The sequence below is a fragment of a genome, unplaced genomic scaffold, assembly GCF_019419815.1.
Source record: "Pyrus x bretschneideri cultivar Hongxiangsu unplaced genomic scaffold, Pyrus_bretschneideri_v1 Contig71, whole genome shotgun sequence".
In the NCBI taxonomy this organism is placed as follows: domain Eukaryota; kingdom Viridiplantae; phylum Streptophyta; class Magnoliopsida; order Rosales; family Rosaceae; genus Pyrus; species Pyrus x bretschneideri.
In genome coordinates, this window is record NW_025999811.1 from 1,060,157 (window position 1) to 1,076,389 (window position 16,233).

General features: G+C 37.1%; 3 protein-coding genes across 3 annotated transcripts; 1 reads left to right on the top strand and 2 right to left on the bottom strand.

Annotated features, from left to right (window-relative positions):
• Positions 1-458: 458 nt before the first annotated feature.
• LOC103959954 (UTP--glucose-1-phosphate uridylyltransferase) lies at positions 459-6,251 on the top strand. The gene is made up of 21 exons (XM_048574476.1): positions 459-639; positions 742-789; positions 936-1,027; positions 1,145-1,235; positions 1,583-1,643; positions 1,747-1,824; positions 1,904-1,954; positions 2,070-2,143; positions 2,748-2,820; positions 2,909-2,966; positions 3,109-3,155; positions 3,240-3,305; positions 4,025-4,057; positions 4,252-4,304; positions 4,377-4,452; positions 4,529-4,585; positions 4,711-4,794; positions 4,877-4,975; positions 5,066-5,170; positions 5,464-5,535; positions 5,638-6,251. The coding sequence occupies exons 1-20, from the start codon at positions 581-583 to the stop codon at positions 5,533-5,535; spliced, it is 1,377 nt and encodes a 458-aa protein (XP_048430433.1). The 5' UTR covers positions 459-580; the 3' UTR covers positions 5,638-6,251.
• A 520-nt stretch (positions 6,252-6,771) lies between these two features.
• Positions 6,772-10,126, bottom strand: LOC103959953 (homeobox-leucine zipper protein HDG11-like). Its single transcript, XM_018650544.2, has 10 exons — positions 10,005-10,126; positions 9,577-9,694; positions 9,278-9,469; positions 8,741-9,160; positions 8,533-8,634; positions 8,231-8,437; positions 7,764-7,944; positions 7,383-7,651; positions 7,218-7,307; positions 6,772-7,125 (listed from the first exon to the last, which is right to left on the bottom strand). Exons 1-10 carry the CDS (start codon positions 10,124-10,126, stop codon positions 6,772-6,774), a joined length of 2,055 nt encoding a protein of 684 aa, XP_018506060.2.
• A 2,043-nt stretch (positions 10,127-12,169) lies between these two features.
• Positions 12,170-15,961, bottom strand: LOC103959951 (homeobox-leucine zipper protein HDG11-like). The gene is made up of 10 exons (XM_048574398.1): positions 15,846-15,961; positions 15,232-15,349; positions 14,955-15,146; positions 14,389-14,838; positions 14,178-14,279; positions 13,879-14,085; positions 13,355-13,535; positions 12,925-13,193; positions 12,726-12,815; positions 12,170-12,541 (listed from the first exon to the last, which is right to left on the bottom strand). The coding sequence occupies exons 1-10, from the start codon at positions 15,959-15,961 to the stop codon at positions 12,170-12,172; spliced, it is 2,097 nt and encodes a 698-aa protein (XP_048430355.1).
• Positions 15,962-16,233: the final 272 nt, after the last annotated feature.

The following is a 16,233-nucleotide window of genomic DNA, read 5'->3' on the forward strand; positions in this document are numbered from 1 at the left end:
AAAACACAAAGAAATTAAGAAATAAAATCACAATATTATGCAGCCAGTTCATTAGAGGAGGAAAAGAGTTTAATTTTACAACTGTAATGGGGTAATGCGCAAGAGTTTCATATAGTAATCCAATGAATCCTAGCAACGTCACATAAATTTATAATGCAACGTGATGATGTGTTTGTCACAGTAATAAATTCCTCAGGGATTTAACACAAGCAATGACGTTCAGACAGTTAGTCAGATGCGGATCGGACGTCAATACAAAACTCGTGCGGTGGGGGAAGGGAATTGAGGTGTCCGCTTTCCCCTTTGCCGGACAAAGGCGCCACTATTTTCTGAGATTAGACGAAGCACAACCAAAACGTTATGCTCGCCTGCATGTTCGTTCCAACCTTCAAAAAATTACTACCAATTTCCACTATTTACGTTTATTTATTTATTTTTTTATTGCCTATATCTCACTTATAAATACAGACCGCAAATTTTCAAATCTCGTTGTAACTCTCATTCCTCAACGTTCACACAGCACGTATCGCTTTGATCTCTCTCTCTCAAAGAATTTTGAAGCTCTCGCGCTGCTTCGCCAATGGCTACCGGTGTCATCGACAAGCTCAAATCTCACGTCGCTACTCTGAGCCAAATCAGGTAATGGCGGTCGAGTTTCCCGTTGGAGTCCAATTTTCTGGATTTTCATGATTTCTACGTTATCTGAGCTTGCTTGATTGATCTAGCTCTTCCCTTTTGCAGCGAGAATGAGAAGAACGGATTCATCAACCTCGTCGCTCGCTCCGTCAGGTGAACCGAACCGAATCGAATTGAATTTTCTTGTTTTTTTTATTTTTCTGTTTGGTTGATTAGAAAATGATGAGAAATTCGGCACTCAAATATGTGTATCTTGAGTGGCACTTTGATGGAATGTGATCTGACTATGCATGTTTCAGTGGAGAAGCACAGCATGTGGACTGGAGTAAGATCGAGACTCCTACGGACGAAGTAGTCGTTCCTCATGCTGGCTTGGAACCTGCTCCTAAAGGTAATTTTTGTCTTAATAATGGTTTTTTTGTTGTTTGGTTAATCAGTGATTTCGATTGTGCATTTTTAAATGTAAGATGCAAATCGTTATGATTTATCGGATTCTTGATCGATGCAGATACTGCGGAGATCAAGGCGCTTTTGGACAAACTTGTTGTGCTTAAGCTTAATGGAGGCTTGGGAACAACTATGGGTTGCACCGGTCCCAAGTATGCATTTAAATCTCGCCGTGATCACGCAATATATGAGCTGTTTTGCTTTATTGTTATACACTTATACTGCTTAAGTAGTGCAATAGTTCTTCTTATCAGAAATGTATGGAATAATTCAAAATTCCGAGATGAACTGCTCTACTGCTGGATAATGGGGTTCTTAATGCTGCGTGTCAAAGATTTAATTAGAAATGTCGTGTTTTAATTTATTTCTTACGATTCAATTAGATCCGCCTGATTTGGATTGTGTAGTGGATACTGCTACATACAATGTAATATACGCTGACTGTTCATCTCGTTTCCATAACGTCAATGATTCAAGGTCCATTTTTATTGTCATGTAGGTCTGTCATTGAAGTTCGAGATGGGTTGACATTTCTGGACTTGATTGTCATGCAGATTGAGGTTATCTTTTTGTCTTCTTCTTCTTCTTCTTCTTCTTCTTCTTCTTCTTCTTCTTCTTTGTGTGTGTGTGTTTATACCACTTACCCTGCTAATTCTTTTGCAGCATCTCAATGACAAATTTGGGAGCAGTGTTCCCTTGCTTTTGATGAACTCATTCAACACTCATGACGATACACAAAAGGTTTGAGAATGTAATGCTGTATTTTTTTGTTTTTGTCCTTTAAATTTACCCTGAACTAACTAGGTCATGTCTCCATTAGATTGTAGAGAAGTACTCCAAGGCAAATGTTCAGATTCATACTTTTAACCAGGTCTGTGGCACCTTTCTTGATTCTTGATCACCTTATTTTACTTTATACTTGTGTATACTAAATACTTAAAACTATGAACTTATACCTTTTCCTTTATGTTTTTTTTGGAGTACAGAGTCAGTATCCTCGTCTGGTTGTTGACGATTTTACACCACTGCCATCCAAAGGACAGACTGGCAAGGATGGATGGTAATAACTTACACCTTTTCTCTTCCTTTGATATTACTCGTTTTTCTTTATGATTTGGTGCTATTACTATGGAGACCAAAGAACGATTTGATATACTGCTCTTTATATTAGACCTATTAATTAGGATAATTTTTGGTATGTGGTTACATTGTTGTAACTTGTATTCTCACCTGTTTATTGTATGATCTGGAAATTCCCTATGTTCCTTGTACAAGTAGGATGCTTTTGAACTTCCATCAGATGTAGGTCTGCAGCACTTTTTATAGGTATACATACATTTGAAATACATGAGACATATGCAGACATACATTTGTAAGTGTACACTTTTAAGGTCTCCTTTAATCTTCATCTGCTATTTGTCATATGGTTAGCTTTCTTATCTGTTTGTGTGCATACTTAAATTCCTACTTGTATAATTTAATCTTTTTTCCTTAACATTCTATAAGGCATGGGAGTGACTGTTGGCTTGGCACTGTGGTTTAGAGATCTAGATAAAAAACACATCAGCCCTGTACTTTGTAGTTTGTGGAACCAATTTTTATCTAGTGAAATTTCATGCAAAGTTGCATCGCGTTCTACTCACGATTATTTTATGCACATGAAGGTATCCTCCTGGCCACGGTGATGTATTTCCATCCCTCAAGAACAGTGGGAAACTTGATCTGTTATTGTCACAGGTCGGTCTGTTGATGCTGTTTGTGGTCATTTTATTATTTTCTCATAGCCCAGGTATAATTCTTTCCTGCATTCGTCTCTATTTTGCAGGGTAGGGAGTATGTGTTTATTTCTAACTCGGACAACTTGGGTGCTATTGTTGACTTGAGTATCCTATTTTTTGTCTGATTCGCACATCTCTTTGTAGACTCTAGTTCTTTACTTAGTATGATTTATTATTGCCTCGTCCGCAATACTGTTTGAGAAAAGAAGTACTTTTGGATGTTGTTATCCCTGACTGTTTGCAACAGAAATTCTACATCATTTGATCAAGAACAAGAACGAATACATTATGGAGGTATGAAAAGGTTACGAGAGTTAGTCAGTTACGGTACCTTTTCTCTTTTAAACTTGTTTCTACATATCTTTCCTATTTGTGCAGGTGACACCAAAAACATTGGCCGATGTGAAGGGTGGCACTCTTATCTCTTATGAGGGAAAGGTTCAGGTATGAAATTTTTATCCATTGCTAGCACTTTTCTGTCAGTTACAAGGTTATGATATCTTGAAAACTTCGTATTTTTTCTGAACTTTGGTGGGCACTCCACATCTCTTCAATGTGTGCTTTATCAAGCCACTTTTATTTCAGGAAGTACTGTTTTATTTTGGACAAATATATTTTTGGTTGTGGTTTTTAATTAGTGTTTTATCGTCTTCTTTTTAAATTAGCCGTTGTTTTCAAATATACGAAGTTTAGTCGTCTTAGTAAATTCATATCATTTCTAAAGTAGTTGGTTGAAATAAAGAGGTGGTATATATTAAATTGTGACTATAGGACAGCTGACATTGCTGTGATTTAATAGTAAATGACCTATATATATATATATATATATATTTCACATATAGGGTTTGGTTTCGAACTTACTACCCATAAACAAGGTCAAATTGAAAAACACTACTTGAACTGGCTGGATCTCAAGAACCTTGAGCTCGTTGACCTAGTTCAAGGTTGAAGAGGCCAGTTCCCCGGTTTTTTCCTTTCTTTTGAGTAAATGTATGTCAAAGGAAAACCAAATCGGCCACCCAGCTGATTCTCCTGGTTAATCTATTTCTTCTTAACAACGGCATGAATTCAATGTTAATGCTTCTCTTTCCTGCATGAAGCAAAATCCTCGATAACTTTTTCAATGCGTGACCATTTTTCTCTTATCTGATGTGCTTGTACAGCTCCTGGAAATTGCTCAAGTCCCTGAAGAACATGTAAGTCTTGTTTCTATTATTTCACTCCTCCAACCCCCTGCTTTAATATTTAGCTGTCATCTTGTTCTCACTGCTGATAGCAGCCACGTAAAATGTAGCCAGAATTCCCACTTTTATAGTGGCCCAGGATCTAGTGAAATTAAATTTTTTGTACAGTTTATAGTTGATGATTTGGGGTGTTTTCTTTGAAACAGGTCGATGAATTCAAGTCAATAGAGAAGTTCAAAATTTTCAACACGAATAATTTGTAAGTAATGTTACCCCAAATCTTGTAAACGCTCATGGAATACGATTGTGTGCCAACAAAAGTACCATTCAGGTGGGTGAACTTGAATGCAATTAAAAGGCTAGTGGATGCTGATGCACTTAAGATGGAAATTATCCCAAACCCAAAGGTATATATATATTTTTTTCATATGAAGCTTGGTTGTTCCGAGGTTCCGGTTTTCTGATGCTTAGATTTGTTTATAGGAAGTGGATGGGGTCAAAGTTCTTCAGCTAGAAACCGCAGCTGGTGCAGCAATCAAGGTACTTAAATCTTTAATACTCATCTTAGTACGTTATCAAAAGTTAAAGCTTGATGCTATATTTCTGTAGAGATTGATGTTTTAACAATTTAATTACTAATTTTAATGATCTGTTCCTACGACCAGTTCTTTGATAATGCTATTGGTATCAATGTACCAAGAGCTCGATTCCTTCCTGTGAAGGCAACTTCTGATTTGCTTCTTGTCAAGGTAGCCTTCTCTTCCCGCTACTAGATCTTGAATCTTTCACAATGACTCGAGGCTTGTCTAACGTATTTATCTTCTTTTACAGTCTGACCTTTATAACGTAAGAGATGGCTTCGTTATCCGGAACAAATTGAGAAGAGATCCACAAAATCCTGTTATTCAATTGGGGCCTGAATTTAAGAAGGTGGATATTTAATATAGTGATGATCTATTGCCTTTTTCTTTATCGTTCCTACTACCTGATGATAAATGTGATAATTTTCTTTCCGTATAGGTTGACGATTTCTTGAGTCGATTCAAGTCAATCCCCAGCCTCCTTGAGTGTGATGGCCTTCGGGTTGATGGTGACATATGGTTTGGTTCTGGCATTAAACTCAAGGTACGCACTTAGAGCAAAAATTTCAATCACCGGCTTCTTGTCTTTCGATGTTTGTGTGAGATATTGATATCTAAATTTTGGTTGCTTGTTGATGGCATAAATTAACCGCGTCTTATCTCCCTTACTAAAAGACTGCAATATCGATTATTAACCATCCCGTGCTCATTTATCTCTTTTCATTTGTTTCAGAAACCTTTGAACTCCTGTTGCTGTGTTTCGCCAAACACATTATCTACTATTGTTCTGTATAGTCTTACTAACGTTGTCTGCCGTTGTTTTTTTACTTAATGTAGGGGAACGTACATTGCTCAGTAAGCTCTGAAGAGATGTTAAACATTCCTGATAACATCACGCTTAGAGAATAGGTAAAACAAGAAAATGAATCTAGACCATCGTATGTTACAAAATATATTGATGGTCGTCGCTGTTTTATACGTGATAATTGTGTACTCTAACTCTTGGTGCAGGATATCAATGGCTCTGAGGATCTCCACATTACGCATCAGGAGAGCGTGCTAAAGTTGGAGTCGAGGGCGGGATGGTTGTGCCATGCTTGTTTACTCCGATGGCGAAATAAAAGCTTTTTGAATTTTTGCTACAGGAGTTTGGTAGAGTTTGCAGGTTACCATGTTAAGCTCTATGGTTTTTGAAGGAAGGAATAAAACTTTAGTTTTATTTTTCTATTTTCATTCTCAATCGTTTATTTTTTGTAACACAGTGTTATGTATCATTGAAGAGAAATTGTTCTTTCCTGTCTTGCACAAATTTGGTAACGGAAAAGGTGTGTGTTTAGCCCACCATTCTTTTATTTTTTTGGTAAACGCCCACCATTCTTTAATCCATGTATAAATCTCGAGATTTGAGCATTGTAATATAGATGCACGACAAGTTTAATATTTTTGCACCTTACCTATATTAATAAAATAAGAGTTCCTAATCATACTTTTGCTGATGTTTTAAGTTACGTAAGCCTGAGTTATGTTTACTAGGGTTGATAACTCAAAGCGTTACTTCAAGATCGGTGATCACGGCTGTTTCATATAACTTCGTAAAAGAGAGAGTTTGCTTGTCAAAGTCGAACTTGGAGCCTTCTATCTGTGTGTATGATTGAAGACATGCGTAAGGGATACTCCACGGTGAGTTCGTCTCTTCAACCATGTAATTAGATCTCAATGCCAAGTAGTACTGAGTACATGCTTGTCAAGCTAATGGGGAAAGGCCAAGTAAATGCAATTTCTTTGTTTGTGTGAATTGTTTGTTTTTTGCGTATCCCTAAGAATTATATAGCGGGGCGGTATCATTGATTTGATTTTTGAAAAAATTATCATTAGCAATTATACAGAGTTGTAGCTCGAGTAGTTAAAAGCATTTACTCCACGTTCAAAATTATGCACGATTTTCATTTATCTCATCACCAATATTGCTTTGGAGGAAAATAAAAACAAAATAGCAACCTTAGCAAACAAATTTTGGAGAAAAAAAGATCTTTCCGTACAAAAATACCGGTTGATATATCCAAATGAACTTTCAAAACGAGTCTTAAAACAGTCAGAAAATTAAATTTCTTAGTCTTATGAGACTAGTTTTGTTCCTAGCATGTGTTAATCCAAGCCAGAACATTTGAGGGCAACTTTAATTTTTTTAACGGTGGAACTGATAAGAGTATTTACAGTTGCCACTAACTCCATGTTCATCTGCTCTGAAGTTGTGGGGCTGGAAACCAATATGTGGAAAGCCACTGTAACAAGTGAACCACATGCATCCCCCATCTCAGGATGACCATCGCCGGATATCAAGAACCCCGATGGGAGTATAGCTATGTTCGATGAGTCTTCCCCACTTATTGCTACATTGAGAGTTTGTATGTCAACCGGAGCGTATATGATAAAGGATCCAAGAGGGTCTATGTGGCACTCTTGAAGCATCAACATGTTGTCCTCCGTCGGGATGAAAGGCTGCTCAATACACAAACCATTAATTCAATTAAACTAAACTTTGTTGAAATGAAAATTGTTAAAATAAACATCATAAGACTGAAATGTTTTACCCGAATGATGGATATATGGTTTTCGGGATGAGTTCCAGTTGAAATGTAGGCAATCTCATGCACTGGATTTCCATGAGAGAGAACATCCCACTGAGAGAAAAATCAAATTAGGAATTCGTAAGGTCACATTTCAACCTTTAATTATTGATAAATCAAGATATAAACCTGAATTCTTGTTTTCTCATCTCTGAAGAAGTTAAAGATAGTTTGCGACGACAAAGGAAGCCAGAGAGAAGTAGCAATACTGACGATCGTGCCATGTGGTTGTCCAATTTCTGCGCTTTTATGAACAGAGACTCGAATCCCACTGCTGTCAACTTCTGACAATTGGGGGAAGTCAAGTTTTCCCTCCATGCTCAACATTCCGCAAAAGTTCTTCACCATCCTTTGGGAAAGCTTCATTAGGCTCTTCTTGCCTTCAGGCAAAGTAACCACTAAACAATGGAAAACATGTTTCATCAAAATTCAAAATTAGGCTCCTCTTGCCATCTTTGTATTATTATTTTCTAGTTTTGAATAACATAGGAGGTGATTGATGATACTTACCTCCTCCAAACACACAAGTAGAACCAACATCGTCCATCAAACAATCGAATCTCTCACACATCCTTTGAAGAGTAACAATCCATCTCTCAGCTCCATATGCAACACTACTACAAATTAGATCTCTATAGAGCCGATGAGTTTGTGTCTTGTCGTCAACCTCCATATGCTCAATCCAAGTAATCTATTATTTTCCAACTTAATACTTTAAAAACGATTCTACCAACTATAAACAAACCAGAATTATTGTACATGAATGTTTTTTTATGAAGCATGAAATGCCATGAAAATAATAATCGTGTACTATCTGCTGTTGATATGTTTTATATGTAATTAACCATTGATAATTGATGCTAAAGTATATACAGCTCTAGGTATTCTCTTGGCTTTTCCCCATTAGATTAACAAGCATATCTCAGTACTAGTTTATCATGTAGACCTAATTATATGGTTAAAGAGATGAAGCAAACCTTGGCGTATCCGTTATGCATGTCTTCTATCATGCATCCAGATGGTAGCCTCCAAGATTGAGGCTGTCTTGCAAAACTCCCTTTTGCGGAGTTATATGAGACATCAGCGATGACCCAAGTTCCTGGCTCAGTTTGTTGACAATGGCGAAGAAAGTAGAAAGCCCGTGGCAGCACCAAAGGCGAGAGAATGTGTATTTGTTCATACATCTGCATTAAAGAAATTTGAAATGTATGAATCGGAGTGATAAAATGCATAGGTAAATAATTAATTAACTTAACCCAAACAATTGCTTTTTATGTACCAGCTGCAAGCAACCATTCCGATTTCCTGACATTCCAGTTTCGAGTACTTCAATTGTCTTTGCTGTTGTTACGATTGTTGGAAAGAGTTCTTCCCATTTGTTCTACAAAACCAAGTTGGTTTTCCTTAAACTTCTTTGCATCATTAATTTTAAGTTTAGTTCGTCAGTATATATAATAAATAATGAAAATACGAGTTATAGAACTTACGGAATCTAAAAACATGTCAATCAAGTGTGCTGCACTTATGTGCACAACTCCTGAATCTTTCGAAGACTCGACCCGAGCACGAGAGTTTTTGAAGTGTTTGGCTTTTGGAAACATCTTATCATAGTTATCACGGTTGAGGAGATATCTGCCATTAGTTGGGGATTTGATCCATATGGGCTTTTCGATCTGGAAAAGCTTGACCAGTTCTTCCATGGCACTGTCTGCAATGTATTTCATGAGTGCCTTTTCCATTTCGGCATTTTCTTTTAATTGGTATGCTAATGCGGGATTCGTAGGACTGAGATTAAGAGGTGGTCTGGCTATCACTTGGTTCATGGAACATCCTGGCGATAAATTTAGCGATGATCCAACTACAGGTGTCGCATTATACTTGGGTAGAAGGTTGGCTAACTTATCATGCTGCATAAAAAATATAAGCCTAATCAGACATCATTGTAGTGAAGAAACATGTACAGCAAAGATGTGATAGAATGGTAAATTGTTGTGATAGAAATAGTTTATATTTCAAATATTTACCTCTTGTTTCAAATAAGAATTCTCCAGTTGAAGTCTCTGCAAACTGAGTTGTTGCTCTTCTCCTGAAATCAGTAGACCATCACAGGTTGGACAAACGACATTCTTTAAGGTTTCTTTCATTGCAAAGTTTTCACGTCGAATATTTTCATTCAACTGTCGGAGAGCAGTGGTTTCTGCTCTCTCAGTTTGCGCCTGAGAAATACCATGTAATGAAAATCGAGGGGAACAGATTCATTATAAAGTAAGAGAGATGAAAAACAAATTGGTAAAGATTGTTTGAATAGAGAAAGCTAGAGAACCTTGATTTGGGTTCTTTTGTTTTGAAACCAAAACATGATTTGATTTGGCTCCAGCCCCAGTTCCCTACATAGCTGTTTACGGTCATTCTCATCTGGATGGGTGCAGTTGATGAAAAATCTGCACCCGACATAACCTTCTTTTAGTTAGTGATTCCGGTGAGGGGTTAAGAGCTCATAAATCAAATTCAACCAAGTTCATACAGAGATTATCAGTGATTAAACAACATCCCATATAAATTCATCAAACTAGTTCGTAACTGTTTTTAAGGAAAATGATCTAATTTGATACTCAATGGAGGAAGAAAGAAATATATATCCATTTGTATTTTTTTACCAATCGTGCATGTTTTTGGTCATTGAAGATTTAGAACATGAACATAATAAAGTTGAGGAAAAAGTAAATAAATTAATTATAGGTTAGTTCTTACTCTTCAAGTCGTTGTATCTGCTCAGAAGTATGGCGTTGACGCTTCTTGTTCCCCTTGCGGGAACTCGATGCTTCATGTCCATCACCGGAAGATTGATAATTTGAATTTCTCGGGAGCTCCATTCTCTACCACACTAAGCAAACACAGTCACACAAGATAAATGTTTTTCTTTCTTAGACCGTAAAAGAGATATAGGAAGACAACCCAAACACACAGACATATATATATAGTAAGATATTTAGTTCATATATTTCATCCAAACAATATACAAATTAATAAAAATGTATATATCTATTTATGTTAAGTTCGAATGAGGACACCAAATTAATACCAAATGAACCCAATTAAGAAAGAGAAATCTATGCTTATTTGGATTTTATGGTTCTCGGTTGTCCTAGATTTTCTTCTTTATTAATTTGTGTGACTTAAATTTTTGAATTTATTTTTGTTTCACATTGGAGTATTTAATTAGTAATTAACTACACCAAGTACCAGCTAAAACGGAAAATGAAGGTGCTGCAAACAAAATATAGAATTCACATTACTTTCCCAACTTCCCTGCCAAATGGCGGAGCTACTAAAAGTCTTGGATACATGCTCGCATTCCTCTGAGACTGCATTAATCATGAACAAGACCTTTTTGTGTGAGAAATGAATTCATCTTTTCTTTTCATTTTTGCATGGATTTTTTTAAATATTTATATTATTAAAGTAGAAGGAATGATTCGAAACTATTATATTAATTTAGAAAAAAGAGAGATTATCGAACTCGAGATGCACGGGTAAAACCCCAACACCATCTGCTAGAATAGGACCACATGCAATTCATTTTTGCATGGATAAACATCATTACATTTGAAAGTTCTACTCGTGTTATCTCAATATTTTTTCATGTAGTCTAATATCCTAGTTGATAGAGTATTAAGTTTCCACACAATTTATAAAAAATGACATAGTTATCCTTCAACACAATTTATCCCGTCAAAGAACAAATGACCACCGCCATTACCACTACAAACACTTACCTTACACAGCCACAACCATTATCACAACCATTGTTGCCACTGTCACGACTACCACAATCGTCACTAACACCACCACCGCAATCGTAACTATCACTAAAACCACAACAACCAACACCACAACCACCACTGCCACCACAACCACCACCACTGTCGCTGCCACTACTCCTATCACCATTATTTCCCCTACACCCCAACCATCACACCCCATTAATGGAACCACCATCATACCCATTGTTGCCATTATCGTCATCGTTACCAACACAACCACTACCCCCTCCACCGTCCATGTGACCAACACCCCCATTATCGTGTCCATTTTATCATTGTGTACAATTATATCACTTTTACATTAAAATTTACCAAACATTTTTATACTTTTTTTTATATTCACGACACTTTTTACAAGAACGGTTTAACAAACGCTCAACAACTTTATTTTATAATAATTACTCTTAAACATAGTAAAAAATAATAAAACACAGCAATCCCAAACTGACCGTTATTGTCAAACTTGTTGCTTTGTTGCAGATGGAGCTTTATCGCAATAGCGAAAAGCAATCATGCATATGCATCTTGGTGCATGTTCAATCCCAATCGATTTCCATTCCCCTTAACAACTAATGGTCTCACCCACTAACTCTATCCCTCTACTTAAAATTGCTATGTCCTTTGGTGACTGTTAAATAAAAGCATCTCTACTCTAGTCATGCTCTTTGTTGCTGTAAGGCTAGAAAACGATTTTAGAAACTACTTAATTAAGAAGTTTTAAAAGAAATTTCGATACAAAAGGTTCAAAATATTCTGAAAATGGAAACGGTTTGATTTGAAATTTTCTTGGTTAGAGTTGCAGCCTTGTATGCGGCGAATTGTAACGGGCTTGTAGCTCAAGCAACAAAAATTATGTACCTTACGGTCAATATGCATTAGATGACCACACCACCTACAAGCTTAAGCAAAAAAATAACTAAAATAGCAGCCTTAAACAAAAAAATAACTAAAATAGGAGCTTATATATAGCCAATTATTCAACAAGAAATTCAAACGGAGTCTTAAAACAGTCAAAAAGATGGAATTCACAACCTTCTCCAACGAAACTAGTTTTATTCTTAGCATAAGAATTACAATTCCACCGCAAATAGGTTAATCCAAGCTCGAGCAGTTGAGAGCAACTTTGATTTTTTGAACTGTGGAACTGATGAGAGCGTTGACAATTGCCACCGACTCCATGTTCATCTGCTTTGAAGTTGAGGGCGTGGAAACCAATATCTGGAAAGCCACTGTAAGAAGTGAACCACCTGCCCTGGAATGTCCTGAATCCCCGGTTGTTTCAGCACGGCCATCGCCCGATATCACAAACCCCGATGGGAGGATAGGTATGTTGGAAGAGTCCTCGCCACTTACTGCTACGTTAAGAGCTGGCATGTCGACCGGAGCATATACGAATAAGGATCCCAAAGGGTCTGTGTAGCTCTCTTGAAGCATCAGCATGTTATTCTCGGTAGGGGTGAAAGGCTGCTCCACAGAAACCATTGAAATAAATCAAACTGAACTCTTTATAAAGCCAAAAGCATAGGTAAAAATATATTTCTCATCCTTCTAGCAATTGAAGTAGCATCAGTTCAACTTTTGTTTCCCCATATTTCCGGGATAATATATTTCGGAAAGAAGAAAAAATGGAAGAAGGAAATGAAACTACCCGAATGACAGATATACAGTTTCCGGGATGCGTTCCGGTTGGAATGTTCGCAATCTCATGCACTGGATTTCCATTTGACAGAACATCCCACTGAAAGAGAAATCAAATTAAGGTATCAATCATATCACATTTCAACCTCTAATTATTTGGAATGAAGATAAAAACAAAATGACAAGGGATCTTTTTGTTAGTTAGAAACCTGAACTCTATTTCTGTCATCTCTGAAGAAGCTAAAGACGGTTTGGGACGGTAGTGGAAGCCAAAGAGAAGTAGCAATGCTGACAATCATGCCATGGGGCTGTCCTAGTTCTGTGCTCTTACGAACAGAGACTCGAACCCCACTACTGTTCACTTCGGACGACTGAGGGAAGTCAAGTTTACCTGCCATGCTCAGCATTCCACAGAAGTTCTTCACCATTCTCTGAGAGAGCTTCATTACACTCCTCTTGCCTTCGGACGAAGTAACCACTAAACAATAGAAATAAGGCTCATCAAAATCCAAAAGCGTTAAAAAATGATCCGGACAAAAAAGGGAACTATAAGGGATTACTTAACATTAGAGAGTTTTCTTTTCCATTTTGGCAAATATCAATGTATTATTTTCTAACAGGGAATTAAGGAAGACTTGCCTCCTCCAAACTCACAAGTAGATTCAACTTCGACCATCAAGCAATCCAATCTCTCACACATCCTCTTAAGAGTAACGATCCATCTCTCAGCTCCATATGCAACATTTCTACATACAAGATCTCTGTAGAGCCGATGAGCGTGTGTCTTGTTATCAACCGCCACATGCTCAATCCAAGTTACCTACGATTATTGCAGTCAATATATATGAAACAATTCTTTAAAATTAGGAATATCATATAAGAATGTGTATCGGATGAAGCATGTAATGTCATGAAGATAGCGATTGTGAAAAGTAATTAATTGTGATGTCGACGGAACCTGAACAACATTGATAATTGATGGGAAAGTATAAATGTTGCTGCATGACAAGAGCAAGGTCGTAGAAAATGTATTAAACTAAAGAAATTGGAAATGTGAGGTATTCTCTTGGTTTTTCCCGTTGGCTTGACAAACGTAATCTCAGTAATAGTAAGCCTGCAGATCCAATTATAAATGCTTATGCTAAAGAGATGAAGCTACTCACCCTGGAGCAGCCGCATGAAATATCTTTGATCATACAGCCCGAAGGAAGCCTCCAAGATAGTGATTGATTTGAAGAACTTCCTTTGGGGAAGTTGTGGGAAACATCAACAATGACCCATGTGCCTCTCTCAATCTGCTGACAATAACGAAGAAAGTAGAAATCCCGTGGCGCCACCAAAGGTGAGAGAATGTGCATTTGTTCATACATCTGCATTAAAGAAATTGATTCGTATAAGTATTTGTGACAAACTATAGGAAAATAATTAATTAACTCAACAACGCATTGGCTTTCATATGTACCAGCAGTAGGCAACCATTCCGGTTTTTCATCATTCCACTTTCAAGTACTTCAATTGTCTTTGCTTTCGTAAGGATTGTGGGAAAGAGTTCTTCCCATTTATTCTGCAAAAATAAAACGTTTTTCTTGACCTTGTTTGCTCATTCCAGCAGTGTAATATTACTTTCTCAGTATATATTGGGAAATAATGAAAGAATGAGTTATAGAACTAACAGAGTCTAAGAACATGTCAACCAAGGTTGCTGCATTAATGGCCACTACTCCTGAATCTTTCGAAGACTCGACACATGCACCAGAGGTTTTGAATTGATTGGCTTTAGGAAATAACTTATCATAGTTGTCACCGTTGAGAAAATATCGCCCATCAGCTGTGGATTTGACCCACAAAGGCTCGCCAATCTGAAAAAGTGAGACCAGTTCTTCCATAGCACTGGCAGCAATGTCCGCCATGAGTGTCTTTTCCCTTTCAGGGATTTCTTGTATTTGGTAAGCTAATGCAGGACTGGTAAGATTGAGATTAAGGGGTGGACTTCCGATAATCCCTGGGTTGGTGGAATAGCCTAGTGATAAATCCAGCGTTGATCCAACTACAGACGCCAGCGATTCAATTTGTGATGGTGGTTTCCCTATGTATTTGGAAAGAAGGCTGGCTACCTTATCATGCTGTAAGACATCATTAAAGCGAATCCATATATAAACATAATGAACAATAATTAACAGAGATCTTTAAGAATGATTGAATCTACGGATGAGAGATTATGTACATTCCAAATACTTGCCTCTTCTTTCAAATAGGCATTTTCCAGCTGAAGTCTCTGCAGACTTAGCTGCCGAGCTTCTTCTCCAAACGGTGGACCACCGCAAGTTGGGCAAAGGACAGTCTTTAAGGCCTTTATGATTGCATAGTTTTCCCATTGAATCCTTTCATTGTCTTTACGAAGAACAGCGTTGTCTGCGCTCTCATTTTGAGCCTAAAAATTACCAAGCATGTGACATATGCAATATAAAATATAAGAACTAAACATCCAAGTCGTTAAAGTAGGAAAAATGGAAAACCTGGGTCTGCGTTCTTTTGTTTTGGAACCAGAACTTGATTTGTCTTGGCTCAAGCCCTAACTCCCGGCTCAGCTGTTGACGTTGGTTGTCATCCGGGTGAGAGCAGCACTTGAAAAATCTACATCCAAGAGAGCCCCGTGTTTTAATTTTTGCAGAGAAAAAACCACCTCAAATTGGAGAAAAACAAAGATCAAGGCGTAATATCTACTGTCCAAAAACATCAAAATTCAATGGATGATTGAACTGTTAACCATAAAAGAACAATATGCAGTCAATTACAACTTTTGGCAGCTTGAAGCAAAAGGTACAAGGCAAAGAATTACTTGCAGAATAGTCTATGTATGAAAAATTAAAATATACAAAACAAGTCCAAGACCTTTCAAACAAGCATTGATCTGGGATCTGTAGCAAATTTTATGGCTGCTTGAAAAAGAAAAGTCCCTAACTAACTGATTTCGAAGCATTTGATTCATGAAAAAGATGATATCGACGTAAGTATTTCTTCTTTTTTGGTTTTCAGAGGAACAGATCAGATGATATCGACGTAAAGAACAATCATGTATTGGTCATTCAACAACATTCAGAAGATAAATTAATTGGAGGTTGTTTCTTACTCTTCGAGTCGTTGTATCTGCTCCGTAGTATGACGATAATAATTCTTGTTGCCTCTGCGGGAATTCGATGCTTCACGTCCATCACCTGAAGCTCCACCATTTCCCTGAAGCTCCATTCTCTGCCACACTAAGCACACACAAAATCACACAAAGCAAAAGCTTTTCTTTCTGAGAGCAAAGATGAGATACACACCCAAACATATACATACACATATATAGTGTGAAAATTAATTTACTGATGCCATCCAAACCATATACAGATAAAATACATGAATTTCTTAGGCTGGTCAAATCCAAATAAGGATATGAAATTAATACCAAATTGACACAAATTACCTAATGAGTAATGAACTAAGCCCAATTCACTGCTAAATTAGAAGATGAGATC